This window comes from Cherax quadricarinatus, chromosome 46 (genome assembly GCF_038502225.1).
Source record: "Cherax quadricarinatus isolate ZL_2023a chromosome 46, ASM3850222v1, whole genome shotgun sequence".
NCBI classification, from domain to species: Eukaryota; Metazoa; Arthropoda; class Malacostraca; order Decapoda; family Parastacidae; genus Cherax; species Cherax quadricarinatus.
Genome location: NC_091337.1, coordinates 367,326 through 383,428, shown reverse-complemented (window position 1 = coordinate 383,428; position 16,103 = coordinate 367,326). Strand labels below are relative to the sequence as shown.

General features: G+C 41.3%; 1 protein-coding gene across 1 annotated transcript in view; it reads left to right on the top strand.

The window, feature by feature from the left end:
• Positions 1-16,103, top strand: part of LOC128696648 (dimethylglycine dehydrogenase, mitochondrial) — a 65,270-nt gene that overhangs the window by 29,365 nt on the left and 19,802 nt on the right. The window contains exons 12-18 of the mRNA XM_053787970.2: positions 226-366; positions 7,609-7,749; positions 9,158-9,320; positions 10,098-10,138; positions 13,124-13,287; positions 13,689-13,776; positions 15,079-15,247. Coding sequence (XP_053643945.2) covers positions 226-366; positions 7,609-7,749; positions 9,158-9,320; positions 10,098-10,138; positions 13,124-13,287; positions 13,689-13,776; positions 15,079-15,247 — 907 coding nt within the window. The remainder of the gene's footprint in view (positions 1-225; positions 367-7,608; positions 7,750-9,157; positions 9,321-10,097; positions 10,139-13,123; positions 13,288-13,688; positions 13,777-15,078; positions 15,248-16,103) is intronic.

Below are 16,103 nucleotides of genomic sequence, written 5' to 3'. Positions count from 1 at the left end.
TAATTCATTATTATCTGTCCACATCAGCAGAGTCAGTCTGCTGAAGAGGGCCTCAGTTGTAGTCAGAAAAAAAAACTACTCCTTTTCTCTTCTATTTGTTCCTCCTCGTAAAATTGTTCTAACCATTTATCAGTTTTGTATGTACTCTGGGTCATGCTTAATTCTGAGCAAAGTTTCAAAGAAATAATCATAGATATCCACAGATAAATGTACATATCTTTCCAGAACTAATTGGCACGAAGCAGTAGAGAAGGAAGTTGACTTAGTAATGACATCAGCTGGGATTATTGACCTGACGCCCTTTGCTAAGATTATTGTTCAAGGACGGCAGGCTGCTGCATTTATGGACTATATGACAGCCAATAGGTGGAGTATCCATGTAAAATTTGTATTACTTGGGCACGCAAGCATAGGCCTGGTAATGCTAAAATGCCCACTTTGAAGAGTTTTCAGTCATGTAGGCATACACCAGCCTGTCCACGTACAGCATCATACTTCATTATAAAGAGTAAACTTTGAATTAATAGTTTCTTTAGAAGTTATTCTTTCGTTAACCTATGAAACGAAATTTAAAGTTAACTCACTTCCATACTCTTACGTTAGACAAGTTACCGGTGTTATACATGTCGTCTAACTGTTAATGTTTGTTAGGTATGTGGTCAAACGACTATAATTGGGTCATGAAGACTGCAAATCGTCCAGACACTAATACCAAATATAATTTAATACCCTGAGAGAGGCATACCTGTGTGTATATATCTCGTGACCTGTTTAAAATATAGACAGACACATTCACACACACACAAACACGGGACCTAGAGCTATAACTCGACCCCTGCAACCACAATTTGGTGAGTACACACACACGTACATACAACAGGCCTAGAGTCTAATCGACATGTGCCTAGGACAAAATGGTAACTAACACACACACACACACACACACACACACACACAGGAGAAGAGTGGTGGAACACCTAGAAAGGAACGATCTCATCAACAGCAGCCAACATGGTTTCAGGGACGGGAAATCCTGTGTCACAAACCTACTGGAGTTCTATGACATGGTGACAGCAGTAAGACAAGAGAGAGAGGGGTGGGTGGATTGCATATTCTTGGACTGCAAGAAGGCGTTTGACACAGTTCCACACAAGAGATTGGTGCAAAAACTGGAGGACCAAGCAGGGATAACAGGGAAGGCACTGCAATGGATCAGGGAATACTTGTCAGGAAGACAGCAGCGAGTCATGGTACGTGGCGAGGTGTCAGAGTGGGCACCTGCGACCAGCGGGGTCCCACAGGGGTCAGTCCTAGGACCAGTGCTGTTTCTGGTATTTGTGAACGACATGACGGAAGGAATAGACTCTGAGGTGTCCCTGTTTGCAGATGACGTGAAGTTGATGAGAAGAATTCACTCGATCGAAGACCAGGCAGAACTACAAAGGGATCTGGACAGGCTGCAGACCTGGTCCAGCAATTGGCTCCTGGAGTTCAATCCCACCAAGTGCAAAGTCATGAAGATTGGGGAAAGGCAAAGAAGACCGCAGACGGAGTACAGTCTAGGGGGCCAAAGACTACAAACCTCACTCAAGAAAAAAGATCTTGGGGTGAGTATAACACCAGGCACATCTCCTGAAGCGCACATCAACCAAATAACTGCTGCAGCATATGGGCGCCTAGCAAACCTCAGAACAGCATTCCGACATCCTAATAAGGAATCATTCATGACCCTGTACACCGTGTACGTTAGGCCCATATTGGAGTATGCGGCACCAGTTTGGAACCCACACCTAGCCAAGCACGTAAAGAAACTAGAGAAAGTGCAAAGGTTTGCAACAAGACTAGTCCCAGAGCTAAGAGGTATGTCCTACGAGGAGAGGTTAAGGGAAATCAACCTGACGACACTGGAGGACAGGAGAGATAGGGGGGACATGATAACGACATACAAAATACTGAGAGGAATTGACAAGGTGGGCAAAGACAGGATGTTCCAGAGATTGGACACAGTAACAAGGGGACACAGTTGGAAGTTGAAGACGCAGATGAATCACAGGGATGTTAGGAAGTATTTCTTCAGCCACATAATAGTCAGTAAGTGGAATAGTTTGGGAAGCGATGTAGTGGAGGCAGGATCCATACATAGCTTTAAGCAGAGGTATGATAAAGCTCACGGCTCAGGGAGAGTGACCTAGTAGCGATCAGTGAAGAGGCTGGGCCAGGAGCTCAGACTCGACCCCCGCAACCTCAACTAGGTGAGTACAACTAGGTGAGTACACACAAAGGTTTGCAACAAGACTAGTCCCAGAGCTCCGGGGATTGTCCTACGAAGAAAGGTTGAGGGAAATCGGCCTGACGACACTGGAGGACAGGAGGGTCAGGGGAGACATGATAACGACATATAAAATACTGCGCGGAATAGACAAGGTGGACAAAGACGGGATGTTCCAGAGAAGGGACACAGACACAAGAGGTCACAATTGAAAGTTGAAGACTCAGATGAATCAAAGGGATGTTAGGAAGTATTTCTTCAGTCATAGAGTAGCCAGGCCGTGGAATAGCCTAGAAAGTGACGTAGTGGAGGCGGGCACCATACATAGTTTTAAGGCGAGGTATGATAAAGCTCATGGGGCAGGGAGAGAGAGGACCTAGTAGCAATCAGAAAAGAGGCGGGGCCAGGGGCTATGAATCGACCCCTGCAACCACAAATAGGTGAGTACAAATAGGTGAGTACAAATAGGTGAGTACACACACATACACACACGCGCGCACGCGAGAGAGAGAGAGAGAGAGAAAGAGAGAGAGAGAGAGAGAGAGAGAGAGAGAGAGAGAGAGAGAGAGAGAGAGAGAGAGAGAGAGAGAGAGAGAGAGAGAGAGAGAGAGAGAGGGTTGGATGGATTGCGTCAGAATTAGTTCATGATCTCAGGGGATGTGGCAAGGGTAAAAAAACAAAGTGTTCCAGCCGGCCAAGCAGCACCTGAATGACAATAGACAGAAAGCACCATTCCTAAAATTTCAGAAAATTTAGCTTAAACCAAAGAATCCTTGTTCCTTCGCCCAGTGGGAAAAATATTATACAAAAAATATTATACAGTATCTGAGAGAGTTAGAGCAAAGGAAGGGGTAGCAGTAATGTTAAATGATCAGTTATGGAAGGAGAAAAGAGAATATGAATGTGTAAATTCAAGAATTATGTGGATTAAAGTAAAGGTTGGATGCGAGAAGTGGGTCATAATAAGTGTGTATGCACCTGGAGAAGAGAGGAATGCAGAGGAGAGAGAGAGATTTTGGGAGATGTTAAGTGAATGTATAGGAGCCTTTGAACCAAGTGAGAGAGTAATTGTGGTAGGGGACCTGAATGCTAAAGTAGGAGAAACTTTTAGAGAGGGTGTGGTAGGTAAGTTTGGGGTGCCAGGTGTAAATGATAATGGGAGCCCTTTGATTGAACTTTGTATAGAAAGGGGTTTAGTTATAGGTAATACATATTTTATGAAAAAGAGGATAAATAAGTATACAAGATATGATGTAGGGCGAAATGACAGTAGTTTGTTGGATTATGTATTGGTAGATAAAAGACTGTTGAGTAGACTTCAGGATGTACATGTTTATAGAGGGGCCACAGATATATCAGATCACTTTCTAGTTGTAGCTACACTGAGAGTAAAAGGTAGATGGGATACAAGGAGAATAGAAGCATCAGGGAAGAGAGAGGTGAAGGTTTATAAACTAAAAGAGGAGGCAGTTATGGAAAGATATAAACAGCTATTGGAGGATAGATGGGCTAATGAAAGCATAGGCAATGGGGTCGAAGAGGTATGGGGTAGGTTTAAAAATGTAGTGTTAGAGTGTTCAGCAGAAGTTTGTGGTTACAGGAAAGTGGGTGCGGGAGGGAAGAGGAGCGATTGGTGGAATGATGATGTAAAGAGAGTAGTAAGGGAGAAAAAGTTAGCATATGAGAAGTTTTTACAAAGTAGAAGTGATGCAAGGAGGGAAGATTATATGGAGAAAAAGAGAGAGGTTAAGAGAGTGGTGAAGCAATGTAAAAAGAGAGCAAATGAGAGAGTGGGTGAGATGTTATCAACAAATTTTGTTGAAAATAAGAAAAAGTTTTGGAGTGAGATTAACAAGTTAAGAAAGCCTAGAGAACAAATGGATTTGTCAGTTAAAAATAGGAGAGGAGAGTTATTAAATGGAGAGTTAGAGGTATTGGGAAGATGGAGGGAATATTTTGAGGAATTGTTAAATGATGATGAAGATAGGGAAGCTGTGATTTCGTGTATAGGACAAGGAGGAATAACATCTTGTAGGAGTGAGGAAGAGCCAATTGTGAGTGTGGGGGAAGTTCGTGAGGCAGTAGGTAAAATGAAAGGGGGTAAGGCAGCCGGGATTGATGGGATAAAGATAGAAATGTTAAAAGCAGGTGGGGATATAGTTTTGGAGTGGTTGGTGCAATTATTTAATAAATGTATGGAAGAGGGTAAGGTACCTAGGGATTGGCAGAGAGCATGCATAGTTCCTTTGTATAAAGGCAAAGGGGATAAAAGAGAGTGCAAAAATTATAGGGGGATAAGTCTGCTGAGTATACCTGGTAAAGTGTATGGTAGAGTTATTATTGAAAGAATTAAGAGTAAGACGGAGAATAGGATAGCAGATGAACAAGGAGGCTTTAGGAAAGGTAGGGGGTGTGTGGACCAGGTGTTTACAGTGAAACATATAAGTGAACAGTATTTAGATAAGGCTAAAGAGGTCTTTGTGGCATTTATGGATTTGGAAAAGGCGTATGACAGGGTGGATAGGGGGGGCAATGTGGCAGATGTTGCAAGTGTATGGTGTAGGAGGTAGGTTACTGAAAGCAGTGAAGAGTTTTTACGAGGATAGTGAGGCTCAAGTTAGAGTATGTAGGAAAGAGGGAAATTATTTCCCAGTAAAAGTAGGCCTTAGACAAGGATGTGTGATGTCACCGTGGTTGTTTAATATATTTATAGATGGGGTTGTAAGAGAAGTAAATGCGAGGGTCTTGACAAGAGGCGTGGAGTTAAAAGATAAAGAATCACACACAAAGTGGGAGTTGTCACAGCTGCTCTTTGCTGATGACACTGTGCTCTTGGGAGATTCTGAAGAGAAGCTGCAGAGATTGGTAGATGAATTTGGTAGGGTGTGCAAAAGAAGAAAATTAAAGGTGAATACAGGAAAGAGTAAGGTTATGAGGATAACAAAAAGATTAGGTGATGAAAGATTGAATATCAGATTGGAGGGAGAGTGTAAGGAGGAGGTGAATGTATTCAGATATTTGGGAGTGGATGTGTCAGCGGATGGGTCTATGAAAGATGAGGTGAATCATAGAATTGATGAGGGAAAAAGAGTGAGTGGTGCACTTAGGAGTCTGTGGAGACAAAGAACTTTGTCCTTGGAGGCAAAGAGGGGAATGTATGAGAGTATAGTTTTACCAACGCTCTTATATGAGTGTGAAGCATGGGTGATGAATGTTGCAGCGAGGAGAAGGCTGGAGGCAGTGGAGATGTCATGTCTGAGAGCAATGTGTGGTGTGAATATTATGCAGAGAATTCGTAGTTTGGAAGTTAGGAGGAGGTGCGGGATTACCAAAACTGTTGTCCAGAGGGCTGAGGAAGGGTTGTTGAGGTGGTTCGGACATGTAGAGAGAATGGAGCGAAACAGAATGACTTCAAGAGTGTATCAGTCTGTAGTGGAAGGAAGGCGGGGTAGGGGTCGGCCTAGGAAAGGTTGGAGAGAAGGGGTAAAGGAGGTTTTGTGTGCGAGGGGCTTGGACTTCCAGCAGGTATGCGTGAGCGTGTTTGATAGGAGTGAATGGAGACAAATGGTTTTTAATACTTGACGTGCTGTTGGAGTGTGAGCAAAGTAACATTTATGAAGGGGTTCAGGGAAACCGGCAGGCCGGACTTGAGTCCTGGAGATGGGAAGTACAGTGCCTGCACTCTGAAGGAGGGGTGTTAATGTTGCAGTTTAAAAACTGTAGTGTAAAGCACCCTTCTGGCAAGACAGTGATGGAGTGAATGATGGTGAAAGTTTTTTTTTTTCGGGCCACCCTGCCTTGGTGGGAATCGGCCAGTGTGATAATAAAAAATAATAACATTTACATTAGTATGTATATAATTGAAAAGGCATGTTATCTTTCAGAAATTTAAAGTTAGCTCACTGCCGTACTTTGAATATTAAAAATGTAGAATCTTATGTTAGACAAGTTACCAGTGCTATACATGTCATACTGTTGATGCTTGTTAGGTACGTGGTCAAGCATGTGGAAGCAGACAGCTTCAGCTCTGTCTGCTTCTAGTAAGAGATGAGACAGAGGAATAAGAGAGTAACGAGCGCGATTCCGCAAGAATTGCAGTTAGGACTGCTACTGTTCCTTATAAACCGATGTGTCACTGTTTGCTGACGATGTAAAACAGTTGAGCATAATAGGAATATGTAAGAACTGTTATAAACTCCAGGGACACTTTAACTAACTGCTTGTGTGGACAAAGAAGTGGCTTCTCGAGTCACTTTAAACAAATGCTAGGTCTTGCGATTTAGAGAAGGTGAGGGTAGAACTCGGCAGAGTACAGCATGGGCGGAGAGAAGCCACAAATATGATGAGAGAGTGAAAGTGACCTGGGGTAAATACAGTAAAATTTACCGCGATGAGGTGCCTTCTCTTCGAGCACAAGCAGCCCCTCGAGGGAGGTTCCTTGACGCGGGTGAGGGGCTCTTGATCTAGGGAGTTGGATCTGTGCTCCAGTTCTTTACATTGAGCCTGAATGCCTCTCATCCCCTCATATGCGCTGTATAATCCTACGGGTTTAGCGCTCCCTCATGATTATAGTAATAATTCAAGCACAAGCTTGTAAAGCTGTATGTGTGTGCAGCCAGACTAGTACCAGAACTGAGGTGAATTCTCTGTGAAGAAAGGTTGAAGGAACTTAACCTGATTACCTTATTATTATTACTACTACTGGTATTATTATTATTAGTAGTAGTAGTGGTAGCAGTAGTGATAGTAGTAGTAGTAGTGGTAGCAGTAGTGATAGTAGTAGTATTTTTGGTATTAGAATTATTGTGTTAATAAGGAGAGCACTTAACTCGTAGAGATATTACACAGTCAGCAGGAATGGGAAGACTGGTCGGATATCCTGGATCATGAGCCCTTCACTGGCATCAAGGCGCCTTTAATGCCAGCTCCTGGACCTTCCGGGAGTGAAACTGCAGTTCCTACTTCTCTTCTGGGAGTTTAGCTCCCCAACCTCCATCTACCCGAACCCATTCAAGTACTACATCTCTTGAATGGGTTCGGGGAGATAGGGTTGAGATTACAGTGACTGGAACGATACACAAATAACCCGCACATAGAAGAGAGGAGCTTACGACGACGTTTCGGTCCGACTTGGACTGTAAATGGTCCAAGTCGGACCGAAGCGTCGTCGTAAGCTCCTCTCTTCTATATGCGGGTTGTGTATATACCTTTCTTGGATCCCACAGCTACCGAAATGCATCTAGTTATATATGTATGCTCGTATTATCTTTTATGAATACAAATGTAATGATATATTAGCAAAATTTATGTTTTTAAGTACTAACTGAAGACTCCTTCAGTGTACCACCGCTGGGACGCACAGTCATCACTCACATTCTCTCCCCAACTGGTCACGTCTACGCTGAACTTACAGTGACCAGGACCCATGAGGACACATTCCTTGTTATTACTGGCTCGGGAGTGGAACTGCATGATCTCAGGTAATAATAGAAGTTTATTTTAGGACAACTACATAAAATGTCACAATGAAAGAAGCCATGCAAAAGAAGGGTGCTATTTGAATGTGTGTATATAAATATGTATTATGTCTGTGAATCACTTATACAAGACACTCTAAGTTTATTTTTAAAAATTCACACTTAGTTAAGCCTTAGATAGTTACAAAATTGTAACGTGTGTAATATATTCTTGGGGATGTATTTTGAAAAAAGTTATACATTCATAGGTCTCATTCACAGCCAGGCAAACAATGTGTACTTATCAAAACTTAGACATGTGAAGGGCAAATATTATTTCTTTTAACACATTGCTCTTCTCCTCATTTTAGCAAGTTTTTTCTTATACAAACCACGGGGGATGTAAATCTTCAGCTCAAGATCTTTCACAAGTTTCCGTGTGTCATAAGGAGCTTTGCGGTAAAAGGTGTACTGAGGGGAAGTTTTCTCAAAGGAAAGGTAGCGTGTTAAAGCCAGCCTGTTCCTTCTCAAGATGATGTGATTAAAGGTCTAGTCACTCAGTCACTTTAGAAGAAACAAAATCCTTCAGATCTTCACTCCCCATTTACCACCGAACCAGACAAGTAATGTGCTATACACAATAAAGGGCTCAGAGGTAATGGCAATGTATACGGAAGAAATCATGAAAGGCCAAGCAAAAGCCACATGACCAAAAGAGTTGTATGCCCTATAATGCTTGCTTAACTGATTAAACCTGATCAGTCCATTGATTTAAGGGAATCAGCACCTAGGCCCCTATTTTGTCTCTGCTTGCCAAAGAAGTGCGTTATTTACCAACTGGTCACAACTCCAGGGGCGAGCAAAAATGAGAATTATACATGACGAACATAGAGGAGCAGCAATACTAGGGTCTGTCCATGGCGACCAGTACTACGATGTGTAAAGATAATCATGTGACTTGTGTGTTTCACAAATAAATTTCATAGTTAAAGTTATCTTCATTTTTCTGAAGCATACATTCCCCATTTGTGTGTAACATTATGTATGTTGTAGTTACAATAATGTGCCGTCATTATTTTTGCATCAAAATTAAACCAACAACTTAACATAACCTTATAAAAATTTCCATAATCTAATGCAGTATACTTTAGCTAGTGTAAATAAACTTAATCTAAACTAAACTGGTTTTGCATTATATATATTTTTTCATTGCATATATTTAGATTAATTTTCTGTAGTTATAAATAAGTACGTGAACTGTGTACCTGATTATCAGAGTAATGAGAGCTAACCAGGAAAGTTGACAAATTCTGCCTGACAAAAATGTATACATTACGATATCTCTTAAATAATGTAAAATTCATGGAAAGATAATACATATCAGAAAACGTAAGTGACTACAACGATTCATCAAAAGATATGTATCTGGTAGGTGGTTGCAGGACTACGCCCGCCGTGGAAACTGGAACGTGAGCTTCGCTAACATCACCGAAGACATGGGCTGTCTCAGTGTCGCTGGTCCAAAATCCAAGGATATTCTTTCCACTCTGTCACCAGTATTCAATGGAAAATTTCCCTTCTTCTCGTGCAAGGAAGTAAGATACTGAGGTCGTCTCTCTTTACTTTTTGCAACAATGATGAAATTGTCTTTGTAAATGCAGCACTGACACTATGTTGTATAAAAAATAATCCATAACAATATCCCTGCTACTTCAGAAATGGAAATGGGGGTAAATGTGGGCATTTGGTATGCATTCAGCACTTGAGGCTCTCGACCTTGTCATGTATATTCTTTATGTCCCTTACCCTCAGGTAGTTTCTGAACATAAAACGTGCACCCAGTTCTTCAAATGTACGCCCAGATACTAAAACGAGCATCCAAGTTTCCAGGACGAGCGTCCATTTCCTAAAATGTATCCAGTTTTGAGAACCTATTACCATCGTTTACTTGAAGTAACACATGTTACAGGAGACTTTTAAAACTACATGTCTCATTCTTTCCCTCTTAATAAACAGCTGTATATAGACCTATATATTAACACCCCTCGTATAGCGTTCACATGTATAACACCCTTTATCATTCATTCATCATAATTGTTAGCTCTTTGCCTACCTTTCTCTTCCCTTCATTCTATGCAATACTCTTGTTATCTAGTAGTAAATAAACACTTAGAAGTTGGTCTTGCCTGTTTACACCCTGTTAACCTATCGTTTTCAGGACTGATATAGATTACGTATTATAAAATACTGAGTGTTTATTGTATTAACATTCACGTTTACAATTAATATTTTAATCAGGATGCTGTTTCTTAATACACCATTGTAAATAATGTGCAGTTATTTCCTGTTCTGTAATAAAGTGCTTTTGGTAGGTAACTTTGGCCGGCGTGAAGACTACTGCTTTGCGGATCTCATAAATGCCACAAAGACCTCTTTAGCCTTATCTAAATACTGTTCACTTATATGTTTCACTGTAAACACCTGGTCCACACACCCCCTACCTTTCCTAAAGCCTCCTTGCTCATCTGCTATCCTATTCTCCGTCTTACTCTTAATTCTTTCAATTATAACTCTACCATACACTTTACCAGGTACACTCAACAGACTTATCCCCCTATAATTTTTGCACTCTCTTTTATCCCCTTTGCCTTTATACAAAGGAACTATGCATGCTCTCTGCCAATCCCTAGGTACCTTACCCTCTTCCATACATTTATTAAATAATTGCACCAACCACTCCAAAACTATATCCCCACCTGCTTTTAACATTTCTATCTTTATCCCATCAATCCCGGCTGCCTTACCCCCTTTCATTTTACCTACTGCCTCACGAACTTCCCCCACACTCACAACTGGCTCTTCCTCACTCCTACAAGATGTTATTCCTCCTTGCCCTATACACGAAATCACAGCTTCCCTATCTTCATCAACATTTAACAATTCCTCAAAATATTCCTTCCATCTTCCCAATACCTCTAACTCTCCATTTAATAACTCTCCTCTCCTATTTTTAACTGACAAATCAATTTGTTCTCTAGGCTTTCTTAACTTGTTAATCTCACTCCAAAACTTTTTCTTATTTTCAACAAAATTTGTTGATAACATCTCACCCACTCTCTCATTTGCTCTCTTTTTACATTGCTTCACCACTCTCTTAACCTCTCTCTTTTTCTCCATATACTCTTCCCTCCTTGCATCACTTCTACTTTGTAAAAACTTCTCATATGCTAACTTTTTCTCCCTTACTACTCTCTTTACATCATCATTCCACCAATCGCTCCTCTTCCCTCCTGCACCCACTTTCCTGTAACCACAAACTTCTGCTGAACACTCTAACACTACATTTTTAAACCTACCCCATACCTCTTCGACCCCATTGCCTATGCTCTCATTAGCCCATCTATCCTCCAATAGCTGTTTATATCTTACCCTAACTGCCTCCTCTTTTAGTTTATAAACCTTCACCTCTCTCTTCCCTGATGCTTCTATTCTCCTTGTATCCCATCTACCTTTTACTCTCAGTGTAGCTACAACTAGAAAGTGATCTGATATATCTGTGGCCCCTCTATAAACATGTACATCCTGAAGTCTACTCAACAGTCTTTTATCTACCAATACATAATCCAACAAACTACTGTCATTTCGCCCTACATCATATCGTGTATACTTATTTATCCTCTTTTTCTTAAAATATGTATTACCTATAACTAAACCCCTTTCTATACAAAGTTCAATCAAAGGGCTCCCATTATCATTTACACCTGGCACCCCAAACTTACCTACCACACCCTCTCTAAAAGTTTCTCCTACTTTAGCATTCAAGTCCCCTACCACAATTACTCTCTCACTTGGTTCAAAGGCTCCTATACATTCACTTAACATCTCCCAAAATCTCTCTCTCTCCTCTGCATTCCTCTCTTCTCCAGGTGCATACACGCTTATTATGACCCACTTCTCGCATCCAACCTTTACTTTAATCCACATAATTCTTGAATTTACACATTCATATTCTCTTTTCTCCTTCCATAACTGATCATTTAACATTACTGCTACCCCTTCCTTTGCTCTAACTCTCTCAGATACTCCAGATTTAATCCCATTTATTTCCCCCCACTGAAACTCTCCTACCCCCTTCAGCTTTGTTTCGCTTAGGGCCAGGACATCCAACTTCTTTTCATTCATAACATCAGCAATCATCTGTTTCTTGTCATCCGCACTACATCCACGCACATTTAAGCAACCCAGTTTTATAAAGTTTTTCTTCTTCTCTTTTTTAGTAATTGTATACAGGAGAAGGGGTTACTAGCCCATTGCTCCCGGCATTTTAGTCGCCTCATACGACACGCATGGCTTACGGAGGAAAGATTCTTTTCCACTTCCCCATGGACAATAGAAGAAATAAAAAAGAACAAGAGCTATCATTGCCCAGATTACCTCGATAAAAGATCAGAATATAACAAAATAAACTGAATTCTTTGCTCACAAAACATTTAATTTACATGTCTTGTACATTGTCGCTAATTACGGGAATGTTGCGAGGTTTAAAAAGTCGGTTTCTTGAAAAAAAAATACAGCTAGTCTAATGGATTTGTTGCTAAGGTAAGATTTTATATAAAAAAAAGGAGCCACAATTTGCGTGCAATATAGCAAATATTTTTTATCAAAGTAATAGCAAATAATTTTTTTAACATCAAATTTACACCTAGTTACCTAACTAATTTTACGTTAATAGGAGCCCAACAGGAGTAATGTAACCACTCTTACATTTCCTGCTACTCTGGATTGACTCCAGGGCCTTCGACTGTAAGCCGAAAGCTCTACCGCTCAGCTTCTTTAATATATTGCAAAGGAATTTGGTTATTTTGTGCATATTTTGAAAGACTGAATGCTATTATGATCGTAGATAAACATTTGGAGAACATGAATAATTTTTCAGGCAGTTGTGAGACGTGTCTTATCTTAAATTAGATTTGTTAGGTAAATGGTATTTTATACCATTTTAATGTAAATTAGATTTGAAATATTTTTTTCTTAATAGCCTCTTAGAAATTATAGGAACACTTTAGGAATGTGGCAGTGATGGAGCTACAGGAGATATTTAACAACTATATCAAATACATGAGAACTAGCAACACGATGTAACCTAAGTAGCGGGGTCAAATTTCACGGTCAAAGTGGATATAGTAGGTATCAGGTCTAACCGAATGTGACTGCAGATCTAATTTTACACAAATGTACCAGAAAACTGTCTGAATCATTACTTCTTTGTGCCTTGTCTTACCTCAACGGGGGACAACATTTCCACAGCTGACTTTTATCAGTAAATTTATTTAACCTTATATCACACTGTCTTCGTGTGATATAAGAATATTAAATATCAGAATGCTAAATATCACAGACAACCGCTAAGCCTTGAAAACACTGAGGAGGACGAAGTAGAAGGCACAGGAACACTGCAGAGGCTGACTGCATCTTGCATGATGGGAGAGAAGTTAAACTTGCTGGTGATAGGTGGCTTTCGACGACAAGGGAGGAGCTGCACGGTGATTGGTCGATTATGGAGTTAGGTGTTTACTTCGAGTTGTGACGTTGTTTTACAATAACTTAAAGCTTACTGACAGCAGATCCATTTTCAAGACGTTTAAAACGTTGGATAGGGAGGATCATGAGACGTGTCTTCAAGTGTTTCTTACGGGGATTTCGAGAGTCATCTTGAATGGCATCTAGGAGAGTAGGAAGCGGAATGAAACCATTACAGCCGAAAGAAGGATCGGTGGTATACTTGACAGTCATGTTGGTAAGGTGCTTGTGCAATTCACATAACCGCATTTCATGACCCTGTTGAGCTGTGGTATAGAAGGTAATTCCACGCCATTTAAAATAAGAATCTGCATCGTCAGCAGGAATTGTATCAAGTCGAGAGTCATAAGATGGTGTTGTTGGCGTGGGTTTTGCCCTCTTAGCTGGCGGTGATGAAGATGGAGGTGAAGATTCTACGTCGGCTTCAATAGACGAGGAGGATGTTGCTGGTGGCAAGAAGGTTTCTGATTGGTGAGTTTCCTTGGGGAGTGATGGTAGTATAGGCGTCTCATTGGGTGTTGTTGGAGTGACGTCTCTAGTTGGTAGAGGTGGTGGAGTTACTGGAGAAGTAGAAGCAGAGGTGGCTACTAAGTCTTTCGTGAATTTGAGAATGTCGGCCGAAGGTGGAGAGGCTAGAAAGACAAACGTTGGCATGTTGTTCATGGCAAATAACTCGTTTATAGTGGTGTGAAGGAGCCAGGTACTGCCAAGTTTTGCATATGAGCATATAGTAGATAATAGTGGATCTTTGTTAGGTCACATGCTGGAGGAGTGACGGTGGTGGTGGAGGCCGGTTGAGTGGAAGCCTGGAGGAGTTATGTTGTATCTGCCTGCAATTTTGCAATCGCGACTTGGAAGATAATTTTTTCTGTGTTGCATCTTGAGTTTTCTTCATAATGTCCTTTCGAGTAGGATATTTTGCTACAAGAGTGTAGTGATCGTTGCTTTTGCAGTTCAAACAGGTTGGTGTAGATGGAGCAGAGGCAGTACAGGAACTAAAAGCGTGGCCCTCACTGCCACATGTTGTGCAGAACTTCTTGTCTTTAACTGGACAGGCCTTGGTGTTGTGCAGATACGAATAACAGTTCCAGCAGTGTTGGATGTAGTGAAACCTTTCAGCTTCGATGTAAGTGGGGCTGACGAAGTAATAGTAAACAGCAAGACCGTCAGCCAAAGCAGTAGCTGCCATGTTCACTTCAGTGAAGGTGACTGAGCATGCACGAAGCATTTGGTATTTTTGTGATGCTGTCGACAGTGGCCAATGAGTTTTGATTTTCAATAGATGTCTTGAGTTCAGAAATTGGTTGCGAGGTGAGGAGCTTATCTAGTTTTTTGAGGAATACTGATCTCCTTGCCCTAAGAGCAGGAGAGGACATGACAGTAAATCCTCGAGCAGTAAGAGTTGTGGTGACATCAGTAGTAAGTAGCTTCTCAGCTTCAGCATCATCGTGACACACGAAAATGAAGGTTTCCTTAAGGGTTAGAATAGCGTTGAATTTCACTCGCAACCCGCCCTGAATGGCGGTTGCAAGAGCAAGCTTCGATGAATCGTCAACAGTGCAACTGTCACAAAAAGCCAGATGAACCCTTGCCATTGAAATGAGTCTGACTGCTGACCCTGAGTTTAAACGTATCTGTAGAGAAAAAAATAAAAATAACCCTTACCTTCTGCACAGATAATACAATGACATACATAACAATACATACATAACATATGGAAGGTTACTATACTTCATCATATATAGATATTTCAATTATTTTCTTTTAATTCAGTTACACCATGACAGCTCTTCCCTACACTCTGACAGGTGTTGGAAACTTCGGAACTTTGGCGTTGAATGTGTTGCGTCTGGAGAAAGGTTTCAAGATGTGGGGCGCTGAGATGAACATGGACACCACCATAGTTGATGCTGGACTCATGAGCTATGTCAACATGAATAAGGTAAATTGTCCACGAATTAAAATATATATTTCAGTTTTTCGAGAGTCTAATAATATGATTTGATTTGATTTTTTTATTGAAAATTCTGTTAATTAAAACGCCCATTTAAGAGAAAAGACATAAGCTTCAGATCAGAAGTTGGTGTGCGTTATTTTGAACAGATTTGTGTTTGCTAACTACTGTACCTGCCCAGTCCTTGATCAGGCCTCTCGGTGGATCAGGGCCTGATCAACCAGGCTTTTACTGCTGGTCGCACATAGTCCAACATACGAACCACAGCCTGGTTGATCGGGCACTGACTTTAGGTATTTGTCAAGGTTCCTCTTGAAAGCAGCCAGGGGCCTATTGGTAATTCCCCTTATGCTTGGTGGGAGGCTGCTGAACAGTCTTGGGCCCCGGACACTTTCAGTGTTTTCTCTTAATGTACTAATGGCTTCCCTACTTTTCATTGGATGGGGGGGAGGGGAGGATGTTGCACCGTCTGCCAAGTCTTTTGCTTTCGTAGGGAGTGATTTCTGTGTGTAGATTTGGGAAAAGTCCCTCTTAGGATTTTCCGGGTGTAGATTATGATGCGCCTGTCTAGCCTGCACTCAACGTTGGTTTCGTTCACAGAAGAGGTGAATTGGCATCAGCATGTCCCAGTAACAATCCTGGTCTTCCTCTAAATAAGCTACATCAGCCTTGAAAGTCTGAATACAACCACTGTCGTAGGGGTTCTTAAAAAGGAGATATCGAGGGTTGAAGGTAGACACACTGGTTGGATGGTAACGATATATTGTCAGACTCTGGTAATGGGAGATGGAGCCCAGCCTCTGCTTTGTCCTAGCCTATGTCAAACGCCGACTGAGAAGGAGGC